Here is a 14,300-nt window from a genome sequence, read left to right as displayed (position 1 = left end):
AAGTGGAGCAGCCAGGATTTGAAACGGCATCCATACACTTCAGTCAGTAGCTTTATCCACTATGCCACAGTGCTGGCCCCAACTTTTTTTTTTTTTTTTTTAAGATTTATTTATTTATTTGAAAGACAGAGTTACACAAAGAGAGAAGAGAGGAGAGGCAGAGAGAGAGGTTGGTTCACTCCTCAATTGGCCACAACAGCCAGAGCTGAGCCGATCCGAAGCCAGGAGCCAGGAGCTCCTTCTGGGTCTCCCTCGCGGGTGCAGGGGCCCAAGGACTTGGCCCATCCTCTACTGCTTTCCCAGGCCATAGCAGAGAGCTGGATGGGAAGTGGAACAGCTGGGTCTCGAACCGGCACCCATATGGGATGCCTGTGCTTCAGGCCAGGGCATTAACCCAGTGCACCACAGTGCCGGCCCCCCAATTTTTTATTTAAAAAAATGTATTTATTTGAAAGGCAAAGTGACAGAGAGAGACAGAGATCTTTCAGCTGCTGGTTCATTCCCCCAATGGCTACAACATCCAGGTCTGGGCCAGGCCAGAGCCAGGAGCCAGGAGCTACAACGGGGCCTCTGCTATGGTGGCAGGGGCCCAAGCACTCGGATTGTCTTCTGCTGCCCTTCCAGGTGCCTCAGCAGGGAGCTGGCTAGGAAGAGGAGCAGCCAGGGCTCAAGTCAGCGCTGAGACGGGAGGCTGGTGCATAAGCAGCAGCTTACTCCACCAGGCCACAGGCTGGCCCGACTTTTTCTTTTAATCTGCTTGCTCACCTGTTCTTCCCAATTCGGTTGCAAGCACCTTGGCAGTGCTCAGCAAGTGCCTGCTCTTAGCTGACTGGCCCCAGAGGCACGATCAAAGAGGGAAAGAAGACCCACAGCAACAGCTTTGATGTTAAAAATATTTATTTTCTAAAAGATCACACAAAAGTTGGGGGGAAAAAGGAAGAATGTCAACTAGCCTACGTCAAAATCCAGGCTGAAGAAGGGAAAGAGCTGCCTAAAGAAACCGGTAGCTGGAGCCAAGTGCAGTGACGGGGGTGGCGGTGGCCAGCAGGGCCAGCATCCCAGGCCCGCCACGTCGGGGCACCCCCGAGGCGCCACGGGGACCACGAGCTGCCGGCCCCGCGCAGCCCTCCCCGCCGGGAGGCAGAGGAGCAGCTCACTCTTTGGACATGTTCTTGATGGTCTTGTGCTCCTTCATGGCCTTCTCCCAGTCGCTGCCGTTGAACTCCTCCGTGACCACGCTCCGCACGGTGCCCTCATCCAGGCAGTGCGGGGCGATTCCTAAGGGGAAGCAGCACACAGCGGGGTGACACCACATACTGCACTGCCTCTCGGCCCAACCCCCACCCACAGGCTTCCCGAGTGGCCTGCCACAGCCTATGACGTCATGTGACAGGACCGCCCTAGGGAGGCCCTGACTGCTGTGCCGACCTCAGCCCACTGGCTCCCGCTCCTCAGTCCCCAGACAGGGATCAGACACCTTGCATGAGATGGCCACGGCTGGACAGTGTCCCGTACCGAGCGGCTTTAAGGTAGTGGAAAGGCCCAAGCCCAGCCCGGTCAATCCCTGACTGGCACCCTGAGGAACCCACAGGCCGCCTGTGACCAGGTCACGCCTCCCTGTCTGTGCTTTCCAAAGCCCCTTCCTGTCCCGCGAGGTAGGCAGGAGGCACCAGGTGACAGCCGAGGAACCCACAGGAGCTACTGGGGAAAAGGGGCGGGTAGGGCCAGGGTGACGTCAGGACCCGGCTGTGCTGTCCCCAGTCCTCAGGGACATCTTCAAGCCCTGTTCACGCTGCAACTGACATCACTCCCAACAATGCTGGAAGCACTGGTTCGACTCCTCCCCCAGACCCACGCAGGACCTGAAGAGGAGTTTCGGTCCCCTCCTCGTTTTCTGAACTGGTCAATTTTTTTTTTTTATTTTAAACAAATGGCATTAGCAACGCTGCTCCTTCTTGCTTCCTTCACTCCCTTAACCCCTGCCCCTACTCAAGTGGCCTGCCCTGCCCCATGGCCCCATCACCCCACCCGTCTCTCAACCCTTGGTCGCCTGCGATGAGTACATAGGTCTGGCAACACCTGTGAACAAGAACCACGACCTGGCAGGACTCGCGCACACACTTTACCGTATGGGGTCGAGCAGATCTGACCAGAGCCAGTCTCACGTCTACTATTTTTTTTAAAGTTTTATTTATTTATGTACTTTTTATTTGAAAGGTGGAGTAACAGAGGGAAAGGGAGAGAGACAGACACACAAAGAGATCTTCTATCTGCTACTTTACTCCGCGTATACCCACAAGAGCCAGGGCTGAGCCAGGCCAAAGCCAAGAGCCCTGGATTCCATCCGGGTCTCCCATGTGAGTGGCAAGGAGCCAAGAACTTGAGCCATCACTTGCTGCTCCCCTGCTTTCCAGGGTGGGCAGGAAGCCGGACTGGAAACAGAGCGCTCAATCCCAGGCACTCTGATATGGGATATGGGCATTCTAAGAGGCATCTTTATCACTGACACAAACACCTGTGCCACATTCTGTTCGCTACTTGATTTTATTTTATTGCATTTGAAAGCAGAGTGACACAGAGAGAGAGAGAGAGGAAAGATAAGACAGAGAGAAAGAAAGATCTTTCACCTGCTGGTTTACTCCCCAAATGGCCGCAGAGGCTAGGGCTGGGCCATGTCAAAGCTAGAAACTCCATCCGGACCTCTCACTCGCTGGCAGAGCCATCATTTGCTGCCTTGCCGGGCGCTAGATCAGATCAGAAGCATGGCAGCCAAATGTGCTGTGCCACGATTCTGGGCCCTGCAATTTTTTTTTTTTTTTTTTATTTGACAGATACAGTTAGACAGTGAGAGAGAGAGAGACAGAGAGAAAGGTCTTCCTTCCGTTGGTTCACCCCCCAAAATGGCCACTATGGAAGGCACTGCGCCGATCTGAAGCCAGGAGCCAGGTGCTTCCTCCTGGTCTCCCATGCGGGTGCAGAGCCCAAGCACTTGGGCCATTCTCCACTGCGCTCCCAGGCCACAGCAGAGAGCTGGCCTGGAAGAGGGGCAACCGGAACTAGAACCCGGCACCCATATGGGATGCCAGCGCCGCAGGCGGAGGATTAACCAAGTGAGCCACAGCACTGGCCCCCTGCAATTTTTCTTTAAAAAAGGTTTCTATTTTTCTTTTTTTAGTTTGAGAGGCAGACGGACAAGACACACACACACACACACAGAGGAAGACAAAGAGAGCCCCACCCATTCTGTCAGCATGCACTCCTCAATGCCCACAACAGCTGAGGCTGGGCCTGGGGCCAAAGTTGGGAGCTGCACGCAGGTTTCCCCGGGGGTGGTAGGAACCCCAGTTACCTGAGCCATCACCAGGCCTCCCAGAGTCTGCATGAACAGAATACTTGAGTCAGGAGCCAGAGCCGGGCATCCAACCTAGGCACTCCCCAGCAGCATCTTAACAGCTAGGCCAAACGCCTGCCCCACATTCCGTCATCGGGAAACAGCTCTGCTGAACAGCCCCCTTCTTCCCACACACGTGTGAGCAAGGTTTTCGCCAGACACACCCATGCCTAACTGCCCAGCCGGCGCGCGGAAGCCGAGCAGCCCGGCCTCTCTGCGCCCTCCGGACTCACAGGCCCTCCTGCTTACTCACCAAAACCCCCGGGGTTGGAGCGGGGTGTGTAGAAGCTCTGGACGCCACACTTCTTGCAGAAGGTGTGCTGGGCTTTGTGCGTATTGAACGTATAAGTGGTTATACTGTCAGCTCCCTAGGCAAAAACAGACAACAGGTGTTCTTTCCCCCTGCCTCTCCCCCAAAGATTTACATGGAAAGAAGAAGGGGAGAGAGAGACAGATCTTCCATCTTCTGGTTCACTCCTCAAATGGCTGCAACGGCGGCCAGGACTGAGCCAGGAACTCCATCTGGGTCTCCCACGTGGTGCAGCAGGGCCCCAAGCACTGGAGCCATCCCCTGCTGCCTTCCCAGGCACGTCAGCAGGAAGCTGGATGGGAAGTTGAGCACCAGGCTCCGATACGGGATGCAGGTGTCCCAAGAGGCAGCTTAACCCACTGCACTACACCACCAGCCCCCAGGTGTTCTCTTTTTATGAGATTGTTTTTCATGTTATTAAAAAAAAAGTCTTTTGAGGGGCCGGCGCTGTGGCGCAGCGGGTTAACGCCCTGGCCTGGAGCACTGGCATCCCAAATGGGCACTGGTTCTAGTCCCAGCTGCTCCACTTCCAATCCAGCTCTCTGCTATGGCTTGGGAAAGCAGTAGAAGATGGCCCAAGTCCGTGGGCCCCTGTACCCGCATGGGCAGCCTGGAGGAAGCTCCTGGCTCCTGGCTTTGGATTGGCTCAGCTCTGGCTGTTGTGGCCCTCTGGGGAGTGAAGCAGCGGATGGAAGACTATCTCTCTGTCTATCTCTCTCTGTAACTCTGTCTTTCAAATAAATAAATAAACCTTTAAAAAAAAATACAAGTCTTTTGAAAGGATTAAGGGGGCAGCCTCTTCTCAGGATTATGAGGACATAATCTAACTCCTAAACATAATCCTAACTCGCACAAAAGACCAGAAGCCTCCTGGGGACAGGGGCCCATCTACACTTCCTGGAGACCCAGCAGTCACACCTCCTCTCAGGCCAACCACACAGAGAACAGCCCGGCCTCAAACCTCTGTGGTCCAGGGCAGACAGGCTGCCGTGCTAGTGTCAGGGAGTGAAGGTGCTCACCTCCCAGGGCCTGCACAGAGGACAGCTTTCCCCAGTGACTGGCTCTCCACGTCCCCAGACCCCGCTGCCCAAGGTCTTAAGGAAACCGTTCACTGCACCGGAGCTCCTCTACTGAGGACAGGCTAGCATGAGACATCTGCCCGACATCACAGAGGCCAAGTTCCCCAGTGGAGAAAACAATCGGGAAACCGGCAGAGGGCACGAAGGGGACAGTTAGGACACGAGGAAAACAAGTCTCTCTCTGACCCAGGAAGCGACGCTCTTCACTGGCAGGTGAAAAAAATCATGACACCAAAGTTGGCTGGCAAGGTACAGCACTCTCGGCTTTCAGTCACAGGGCTACGAATTAGTCAGATTTAGCGACATTGACCACCATTTCCAAGCATACGTATCCTTTCAAACAGAATTCCACTTCTAGAAACTTATCCATAAATTCCATGTCTCCAGTGACTTAAGGATACCGATTATTACAGCACTGCCTAGGAAGGCTGGAGAAACTGAGAACAGTTCATCCAGAGAGGTTAGAAGGTACAATCAATTATGGACAGGCACAAAATGGAACATTCTACATCTTCTCTCCAACTTTTCAAAAACATGAAGTAGCTCTGGCCGGCGCTGTGGCTCACTTGGCTAATCCTCCGCCTGTGGTGCCCGTACCCCGGGTTCTAGTCCCGACTGGGGCACCAGGTACTAGTCCTGGTTGTTCCTCTTCCAGTCTGGCTCTCTGCTGTGGCCTGGGAGGGCAGAGGAGGATGGCCCCGGTGCTTGGGTCCCTGTGCCCGCATGGGAGACTGGGGAGGGGGTGGAGGAAGCACCCGGCTCCTGGCTTTGAATTGGCGCAGCACCAGCTAAGGTGGCCATTAGGAGAATGAACTAACGGAAGAAAGACCTTTCTCTCTGTCTCTCTCTCACTGTCTATAACTCTCTCTAACTCTGCTTGAAAAAAAAAAAAAAAAAAAGTAGCTCTACATATACAAAATAATCTCCAAGGTCATAAAAACAAACAAAAAAGCACAAAGTATAAAACAACATGTATAGCCTGCTAGTACTTTTGTTTTTTCTTTTTCTTTTTTGACAGGCAGAGTGGACAGTGAGAAAGAGAGACAGATAGAAAGGTCTTCCTTTGCCGTTGGTTCACCCTCCAATGGCCGCCGCAGCTGGCGTGCTGCAGCCAGTGCACCGCGCTGATCTGATGGCAGGAGCCAGGTGCTTCTCCTGGTCTCCCATGGGGTGCAGGGCCCAAGCACTTGGGCCATCCTCCACTGCACACCCTGGCCACAGCAGAGAGCTGGCCTGGAAGAGGGGCAACCGGGACAGAATCCGGCGCCCCGACCGGGACTAGAACCCGGTGTGCTGGCGCCGCAAGGCGGAAGATTAGCCTATTAAGCCGCGGCGCCAGCCAACTTTTTTTCTAAAGCACATTATCTGTAGGTGCTTCTAAATGCACACACGTCTCTAAAGAGGTGTCCATCAAACAGCAGTTCACCCTCAGGAGGAGAAACTGGGTGGCTGCAGGATGGGGGTGGAGGCTTCTTGTCACTGTCTTACTTCTTCACACTTCTTCCCCAGCCAGCAGGAGAGAAAGGCCCTCACAGAGACCCTGCATTGTGGTACAGGGGGTTAAGCTGCTGCCTGCGATGGCGACATCCCATATGGACACCAGTTCAAGTCCTAGCTCCTCCATTTCTGATCCAGCTCCCTACAAACGCCCCTGGGAAAGGCAGCGGAGGATGGCGCCAAGTCCTTGGGCCCCTGCCACCCATGTGGGAGACCTGGATGGGAATCCAGGCTCCTGGCTTTGCCCTGGACAAGCCACAGCCATTACAGTCATTTGGGAAGTGAACCAGCAGATGGAAGATCTCTCCCTATCACTCTTCCAAATAAAATAATTCTTAGGATTTAAAAAAAAAAAAAAAGCCCCCATAGAACCCTGTGCTTCATATAAAAAATATTCCTTTCAGGGCCGGCGCCGTGGCTCACTAGGCTAATCCTCCGCCTTGCGGCGCCGGCACACCGGGTTCTAGTCCCGGTCGGGGCGCCGGATTTTGTCCCGGTTGCTCCTCTTCCAGGCCAGCTCTCTGCTGTGGCCAGGGAGTGCAGTGGAGGATGGCCCAAGTGCTTGGGCTCTGCACCCCATGGGAGACCAGGAGAAGTACCTGGCTCCTGCCATCGGATCAGCGCGGTGCGCCGGCTGCAGCGCGCTGGCCGCGGCGGCCATTGTAGGGTGAACCAACAGCAAAAAGGAAGACCTTTCTCTCTGTCTCTCTATCTCTCTCACTGTCCACTCTGCCTGTCAAAAATAAAAAAAAAAATAAAATAAAATAAAATAAAAATTAAAAAAAAAATTCCTTTCAACATCAATAACTCCCACTGCCCAGCCAGCAACTCCAGCTCTGCTCTCCCTCCAGAACTCCCGACTTATGTGTCCAGCTGCCCATTTCCTATCTCTACGTGAATGTTCAAAAGACACCTTGAACTTTTTCAAAGCAGAACTCTCGATTCCAGCACTGTTCCCTTCTGCCCCACAGTGGTTTCTCCCATGGGACCTGGTGTCCACATTTACCTAAGCCCTCAGGCCTAATATGTGGGATGTCACATCGACTCCTTTCTCCTTATTTCCAAAGATTTTTTTCCCAAAAAAATTTATTTTATTTACTTGATAGAGTTACAGAAGAGTTAGAGACAGAGAGAGAAAGAGGTCTCCATCTGTTGATTTACTCTCCAAATGGCTGAACAGCAGGAGCAGAGCCGATATGGAGCCAGGAGCCAGGAGCTTCTTCCAGGTTTCCTTGCAGGTGCAGTGGCCCAAGAACTTGGGCCATCTTCTGCTGCTCTCCCAGGCCATAGCAGAGAGCTGGTTGGGAAGTGGAGCAGCCAGGACTCAAACTGGTGCCCATATGATGCTGACACTCACATGGGATGCCAGTGCTTTAGGCCTGGGCTTTAACCCACTGCACCACAGCACTGGCCCCTCTTCAGCTTTTTAAAAATATATTTATTATTTATTTGAAAGGCAGAGTTACAGAGAGAGGGAAAGACACACAACAAGAGATCTTCTACCTGCTGGTTCACTCCCCAAATGGCTGCAACAGCCAGGGCTGGGTCTCTCACGTGGCTGCAGGAGCCCAAGCTCTTGATCCACCTTCTGCTGCCTTCCCAAGCACATTTAGCAGGAAGCTGGATCTGAAGTGGAGCAGCCACCTCTAAGGGATGCTGGCCTCACAAGTGGTGGTTTTAGCCCTCTGTGCCATGATGCTGGCATGGTCTTTTCCTCATCTTTAACATCAATCTGTTCTATAGTTCCAGTTATCTGGCCTCTAAAACAATGTTTTTCAAAAGTGTGGTCCCACATCAGCAGCACCAACACCATCTGGGAAGTTCTAAGAACTGTAAACCCCTGGGCTCCATGGCAGATAACTGAATCAGGCGTGGGGCCCCATAACTGCTTTAACACACCCTCCTGTGAGTGTGCACACACGCAGGTCTGAGAACCACTGTGCTGAGACATCTCCTGGTCATCTATTTCCCACCACCCTAATCCAAGCTCCCGCTGGCTCTTGCCTGGCTTACCCTCAGCCCCTCCTGCCTCCCTGTAGGCTCCTTAAAATCCGTTCTGCACACAGCAGGCCAAGTGAGTCTTTAGAACCTGGCACTACCCTGCCTCCGAAAAGTAAAGAGAATAATATAACATAACCTTGGGGCTGGCGTTTCGCCCAGCGATTAAGAAGCCCACATCCACACCAGAGTGCTCGCTTTTGACTCCCAGCTCCAGCTCCTGACTCCAGCTTCCTGCTAATGTGAACCCTGGGAGGCAGCAGTCATGGCTCAAGTGGTTGGGTCCCTGCCACCCACATGGGAGACCTGGATTGACTTCCTGGCTCCCTAGCTTTGGCCTGGCCAAGCCTTGGCTATTGCCGATATTTGGGGAGTGAACCAAACGAGGATGGGAGAATGTTCTCTGTCTCCCAAATAAGCAAAAAATTTTAAGAGAAAGATTAAGTATTTAGGAAAAATAAATAATACAACCTTCTAAATGTAAACATAAAACTGGGGTAAAAAAGAAAAACTAAAGCCCTCAAAAGGCTCTCCGAGGGGTGGGGGTGTGCTGGGAGCAGGGGGTTCACAAACGCTCATAAACGGGGTCTTCACGCAGCCCCACTGGGATGCACTAACCTTCAGGAGCTTGAAGCGAGAAGCCGGAACAATGAAGTGTCTGTTCTGCTTCTTCTTGCATATGCTGCAGCTACAGAAAGACAAGAGCAATGCCAGGTCGTGAGTGGTCCTTGGCATCCCATGGGCCCACGCAGCCCAGCCTGATGTTCTCAGGGCTGCCCACCCCTGAGGGGAAGCCCCTTTCAGCTCCATCTGGGAAAGGCAGGTGGATCGGCCAGCTGGGCCTCTGCTCTGCATGTGCTGTGGAGCCCACAGTCAAGACCACCGGCCACTTGGTAAACCCGGAGTGAAAGGACGCCCATGCTCAGGTTGTTCATAGTGAAGGGAAACTTTGGATTTTTAGAGACACCTGGAATACCAATTTGAGATACTGCTAGCATCTTATGCCTCTGAGATATCCACCCCGAAAACAGACAGGAAACAAGTTTCCTTCTTTCCCCATCTCCACATCACAGAAAGTCTAGCTCCAAAAAAAGAGATCCTTGGAATTACCATCTTCGGAATGAAACCCAGCCCCCTCTTTTCAATCCACCTTTCAAAAAAGTCTGAGTATACAGGGTCAGTGCTGTGACATAGTGGGTAAAGCTACCACCTGCAGTACCAGCAACCAACATTGGGCGTCGGTTCAGTCCTGGCTGCTCTACTTCCCATCCAGCTCTCTGCTATGGTCTGGGAAAGCAGTAGAAGATGGCCCACGTCCTTGGGGCCCTGCACCCATGTGGGAGACCAAGATGAAGCTCCTGGCTCCTGGCTTCGGATCAGTGAAGCTCCAGCCGTTGCAGCCATCTGAGGAATGAACCGGCAGATGGAAAACCTTTCTCTCTCTCTCTCTGCCTCTGCCTCTCTGTAACTCTGCCTTTCAAATAAACAAATCTTAGAAAAAAAAAAGTCTGAGTATAGAATCTTCAAACAAATTATCCCACAGCGCTACCTGCCCAGCTGGGTTCTACTGGTAGCAGCCTGGCCGGTCCTGTCGGAGAACCTGGCCGGCACGTAGTTCTTAGTCAGAGACTTCAGATACCGCGAAGAGGCAACGTGCACGGGATACTGCCGAATGACTCCGTGCTGAAGACTGGTGCGGAAGACGCAGCCGCTGTCCCCGCTCTACAGTGTCAGGCAAGGTGGCGGGAGCAGGCCCTCCTCACGTCCTGGCGGGACCATCGCCTCATGCACAAAAAAGCCGGAGCAAGCTGGGGCGCGGGGAACCTCCAGAGGCACACACCCTGCCCTCCGCTGCTGCCAGCCCTCCCCAGCTCTGAACTCCTTACAAGATTCCGCCCAAAGCTTTTCATTCAGGGCCCAGCCTGAGCCACCTGCAACTCATCAGAGGTATCAGTGGGGGGGCAACTCTGTCCTGTGTGACCAGGGGCTGTGTTTGCTCTAAGAGCTCTGTGGCACACACACACATTGGCTGCCTGTACACACACCACAGTACACACACAGACAAACCTGCATGTGCATACGCCACTGCACGCGCGCACACACACATACACACAACCTCCATGGGCACACACCACCATGCACACACACACAAGGCAAGCTGTTATTTTCAGCCTTCTCCCATCATTGTAGAAATTTCATCACTGTAAATTTCAAGCCTTACAGAAGGAGAAAGGCTAGAACAATGAACCCTTTTGTATCTCACACCTGGCTTCAACAGCTATCAGTTCCTGGCCAGCGTTGTTTCATCCACATCCCGGCTCCCCAGATGAGATTGGGAGCAGCACGTCTTAGCCCCTGGAGTCCTGTGAGCCAGCTCTGCGTCAGAAAAGCATACTCACTTGCAGTCAAAGATGTGCAAGTCCGCCGAGGCCCAAACTTCGAAACGGACCGCTCCACAGTGGCAGCCTCCTGTGTGCTTCACCAGGCCCTGGTACTCACTGCATGTAACAAAAATCAGAAAGATAAGAATTTCAGAATTGTCGGGCGGGGGCCTTATGGCATGGCTCCCGCTTTGTCTCTTTGTTTTTCAAAGAGGCGGGATTGGACAAAAGTCTCGTCTATGGGACAAGCCAGGCATTCTGACTTTTAGGGAGGCGCTGTCAATTTTATAAAAGAAGAACAGATTTAGTGCCTTCTTTGTTCAAGAAGAGCACTCTCGTTCTTTCCCCCCACTTCTTAACGTGTATACAACTGCAAAAAAAAATGTTCCAAGAATTTGGAGAAAATGGGGGGGGGTGCAGTGGGAGGCAGGACCCTAACCCCAACATCCAAACATTTTTATTCCTATGTCAAATACTACAAGTGTTCAAGAGTTAGGCCACCAGACAGTCAGCGATCAGCAAGACACAGCAGACATGGTTCATGTTCTTACAGACCCTAAGCAGCCACCACACAAACCGCCCAAATATCCCACTGCGAAAGAGACGCAGGTGCAACAGGCTGCTATGAGACAGGGTCCCCCAACAAGTCCGGTGGCTCAGACAAGCCCTCTGAGAAAGCAAGAAGACTCCAGTGACCCTGCCAGAGAGCCCTCCAGTGTTTTTCCTATATGCAGTATTTTACATAATTACATACACACACGCATATGTATTAAATACCATGCTGATCTTTTTTTAAACAATAAGGTATAGAGACCAACACTGAACATGAAGACTTGAAAACGATTCACAGTGCTTTCCAAAAGGACCGAGCACTCTCACCAGTACTGAACGAGAACACAGCACTGTGCCTTCTGGAGCAGTGATTACAGAAAACAAGCTCACTGTAGTTTTAATTTGCATGTATCTGATTAAGACTGAATGCTTCTTCACGTCTCTTTAGAACTCAGTATGTTTTCAATGCTTGCATATATAAGTAATGCTGATTGTAAAACATCCTGATATCACATTTGGCAGCGTTCAAAGTAACAGCCTCCGTAATCTTTATACCGAGAGGGATCCAGTTAACTATTTGCTATACCTTCCCGAAAACTTTTTAATACAATAATAGTTTCATAAAAATGGCACTTTTTGTACATAATTCGGCAGATTTCGGGGCAAAAAAGCGCATCTTTTTCCATCAATATTTTCAAGTCTTTTCGTTACCATTTATCAATTTGAAAGTAAAAATCTACCTCAGATTTGAGTTTTACATTTCTAACACTCTTCTTTTATTCCCCTATCCCCAGCAGCAGCAGGCACAACCACAGATATCAAAAAAAAAAAAAACACGTTGGCTAGATGAACAAGTTTTTTTTTAAATGGTTCGGTGTACAATCTGACATGATAAATGGGGGAAAAAAAATCAGAAGCAACACAGAAAACCCATTATTCCATCAACACTCATCCCGAAGACGACAACGTCTTCCGGGACAAGGACAAAGGCGCATTGTTTTGGTCGCGAAAAGGAGTGAATTCTCAAGACTGTTATGAAACTGTTATGTTATTCCGCTGGTGGTGGTGCTGATACTTTTTTTTTTTTTTCCTTTTTTTCCCCCTCGTGCCTTAACCGTTCTCTCCACAACTCATAAAATCATTGATGTCCTGATAGTTTACGGGCCTTAAGAGAGTTCTTTGGGGGCACGAGCATCGGACCACACAGCCCGGCCAGACTTCCAGGGCCAGAACCCGAGGGGCGAGGAGCGAGCAAAGCCCCCTCGCCCGGGAGCGCCGGTCCGCGGGGAGCCGGTGGCCGGCGGCGTCCCGAGCACCGCTTTCTCGGGGACCCCCCACCCCCCCAACCCCGCACCCCCTGGCCCCGCTCCCTCCCCACGAGCGCCCGCAACAATGACGGGATCCGGGTGGCCAGCTACTCGCGCCTCTCTCAACTCCTCTGCCTCTTTCTGTCGTCCACCTCAACACAAAAACAAAAACAAAAACAAAAAACCACAGGTGCAAATGCAAAAAAAAAAAAAAAAAAAAAAAAACAAACCAACCAACAACACACCGGGGGACGGGGCGGGTGAAGACGCGGGGAAAGTCGTGCTAGGTTTAGAAGCGCTTTCCCCGGGAAGGGACCCCCGCGGCCCGCCACAGCGCCTGACGTCCCCGGCGGCGGCCCGCGAAGCCCCCTTTGTGTGCCCACCCTGCCGGCGGCGCGCGCCCTCCGAGCCCCGCTCGGGCTCCCCCACGGGCCGCCCACGCCCCCCGGGGGGCCACGCCGCCCCTCGGCGCTGCAGAGTGGGCCAAGCCCGGCGGTCCGCTCCGTTCGCGTGAGCCGGCGGCGCAGCACAACCGAAAGGTGCCCAGCATCCCCGCGCGCCGCCGCGGACGCGGACCCGACTGGGCGCCGAGGGGCGTCCGCGTGGCGCCGGCTCCCGCGCGCCCGTACCGGCCCGGCCGCACTCACAAGGTGTCCAGCAGGAGCTTGGCGGCGCCTTCGAAGCTGAGCCTCTGCCGCTTCTGGAACGTCTCCCAGCGCTCCCGCTGCTCGCCCAGGTCCAGCGTGGACACCGAGGACGTCTGGGTCGCCGGGGTCGGGGGCCGCGGCGGCGACAGCAGCGCCGACTCTGCCGGCGGCTCCTCGGGGCCCGCCTCCTGGGCCCGCGGCGGCGAGGGCCTCGGCCCCCGCTTCGCCGACGGCGGCTTCTTGGCCGCCTGGCTCCCGCCTCTGGCCTTGCTGGTGGCGCGCCGTGTGCGGTTGTCGTTGGGGGCCGAGGCGGCGGCGGGGGCGCCGGAGGCCCCGGACCGCTTCTGCCCGCGCGGCGTGGCGGCTGTGGAGCTCCTTGCCCGCCGCATGGCTCCCGCAGCCTGGCGCGCAGGCCTCGCAGCGCCGGCGCGTCCCCGTCGCCCCGCGCGCGCACCCGCCGCCCGCCAACCTGCAGGCCCAGGGGGCGCTGCGTGGGGCTGCCCGGCCCGGCTCGCCGCACCTGGCCGCCTGCCCTCAGAGGGGAGACCCGGCCCCCGGGCCTGCCCTCAGGGCCTGCACCTGCCCAGCGCCATCCTGCGGATCTAACGGGCCGGCGCGCCGGGCCCCCGCCCCTCGCCAAGCCCTAATTCACCCCCTGCGAAGGCGGCTGTGCGCGTCTCCCTCCCCGACCCCCTCAGGATCCAGGAGACATCTAAACTGGCCTGGGGAGGCACGGGTCATTGCCTGGACGCACAACCAGGGCCGAGCGGGAAGCCGGGGGTAGCTTCCTTCCCAAGATGGAGACAGCCCCTACCTTGCCGGAGCCATCCTGCGCCTGGAATGAGCTGGTGTGTGTAAAAGCCTGCGTACCTGCTACCTGCTGGATAAGTGGCAGCCCAAATCACAGTTCTCAAACTTGGTCTTTTCCGTCACGTTGTCAAACGGCATCTTCAGGAGATCGATAATAAACAGATTTTGCTTTTAATTTTAACTAAACAGATGAATCAAGCCCACGTTGAATTCCGACACCAACTCGACACCAAAATTCAAAGACAAAAATCACGAGAATGATGATGATGACGATTCTTCAAACCTCATAGTCCAAGAAATAGTATTTTCACTTTTTTCTACTTTAATA

General features: G+C 53.9%; 2 protein-coding genes across 3 annotated transcripts in view; one reads left to right on the top strand and one right to left on the bottom strand.

Annotated features, from left to right (window-relative positions):
* Positions 1–9,781, top strand: part of PIGL (phosphatidylinositol glycan anchor biosynthesis class L) — a 104,445-nt gene extending 94,664 nt beyond the window's left edge. The window contains exon 7 of the mRNA XM_051824461.2: positions 9,549–9,781. Within this exon, the coding sequence (XP_051680421.1) occupies positions 9,549–9,683 (135 nt within the window). The 3' untranslated portion in view covers positions 9,684–9,781. The remainder of the gene's footprint in view (positions 1–9,548) is intronic.
* On the bottom strand, positions 880–13,692 carry CENPV (centromere protein V). Of its 2 annotated transcripts, XM_051824465.2 has the most exons (5): positions 13,163–13,660; positions 10,675–10,773; positions 8,894–8,963; positions 3,645–3,759; positions 880–1,278 (listed from the first exon to the last, which is right to left on the bottom strand). In XM_051824465.2, exons 1-5 carry the CDS (start codon positions 13,549–13,551, stop codon positions 1,154–1,156), a joined length of 798 nt encoding a protein of 265 aa, XP_051680425.1. In that variant the 5' UTR covers positions 13,552–13,660; the 3' UTR covers positions 880–1,153. The 2 variants fall into 2 exon arrangements, with proteins under 2 accessions (XP_051680425.1, XP_051680426.1); XM_051824466.2 differs by lacking the exon at positions 3,645–3,759 and having other exon boundaries at positions 13,163–13,692.
* Positions 13,693–14,300: the final 608 nt, after the last annotated feature.

This window comes from Oryctolagus cuniculus, chromosome 17 (genome assembly GCF_964237555.1).
Source record: "Oryctolagus cuniculus chromosome 17, mOryCun1.1, whole genome shotgun sequence".
Classification (NCBI taxonomy): Eukaryota; Metazoa; Chordata; class Mammalia; order Lagomorpha; family Leporidae; genus Oryctolagus; species Oryctolagus cuniculus.
The sequence above is the reverse complement of the archived record's forward strand: the minus strand, read 5'-3'. Positions and strand labels throughout refer to the sequence as shown.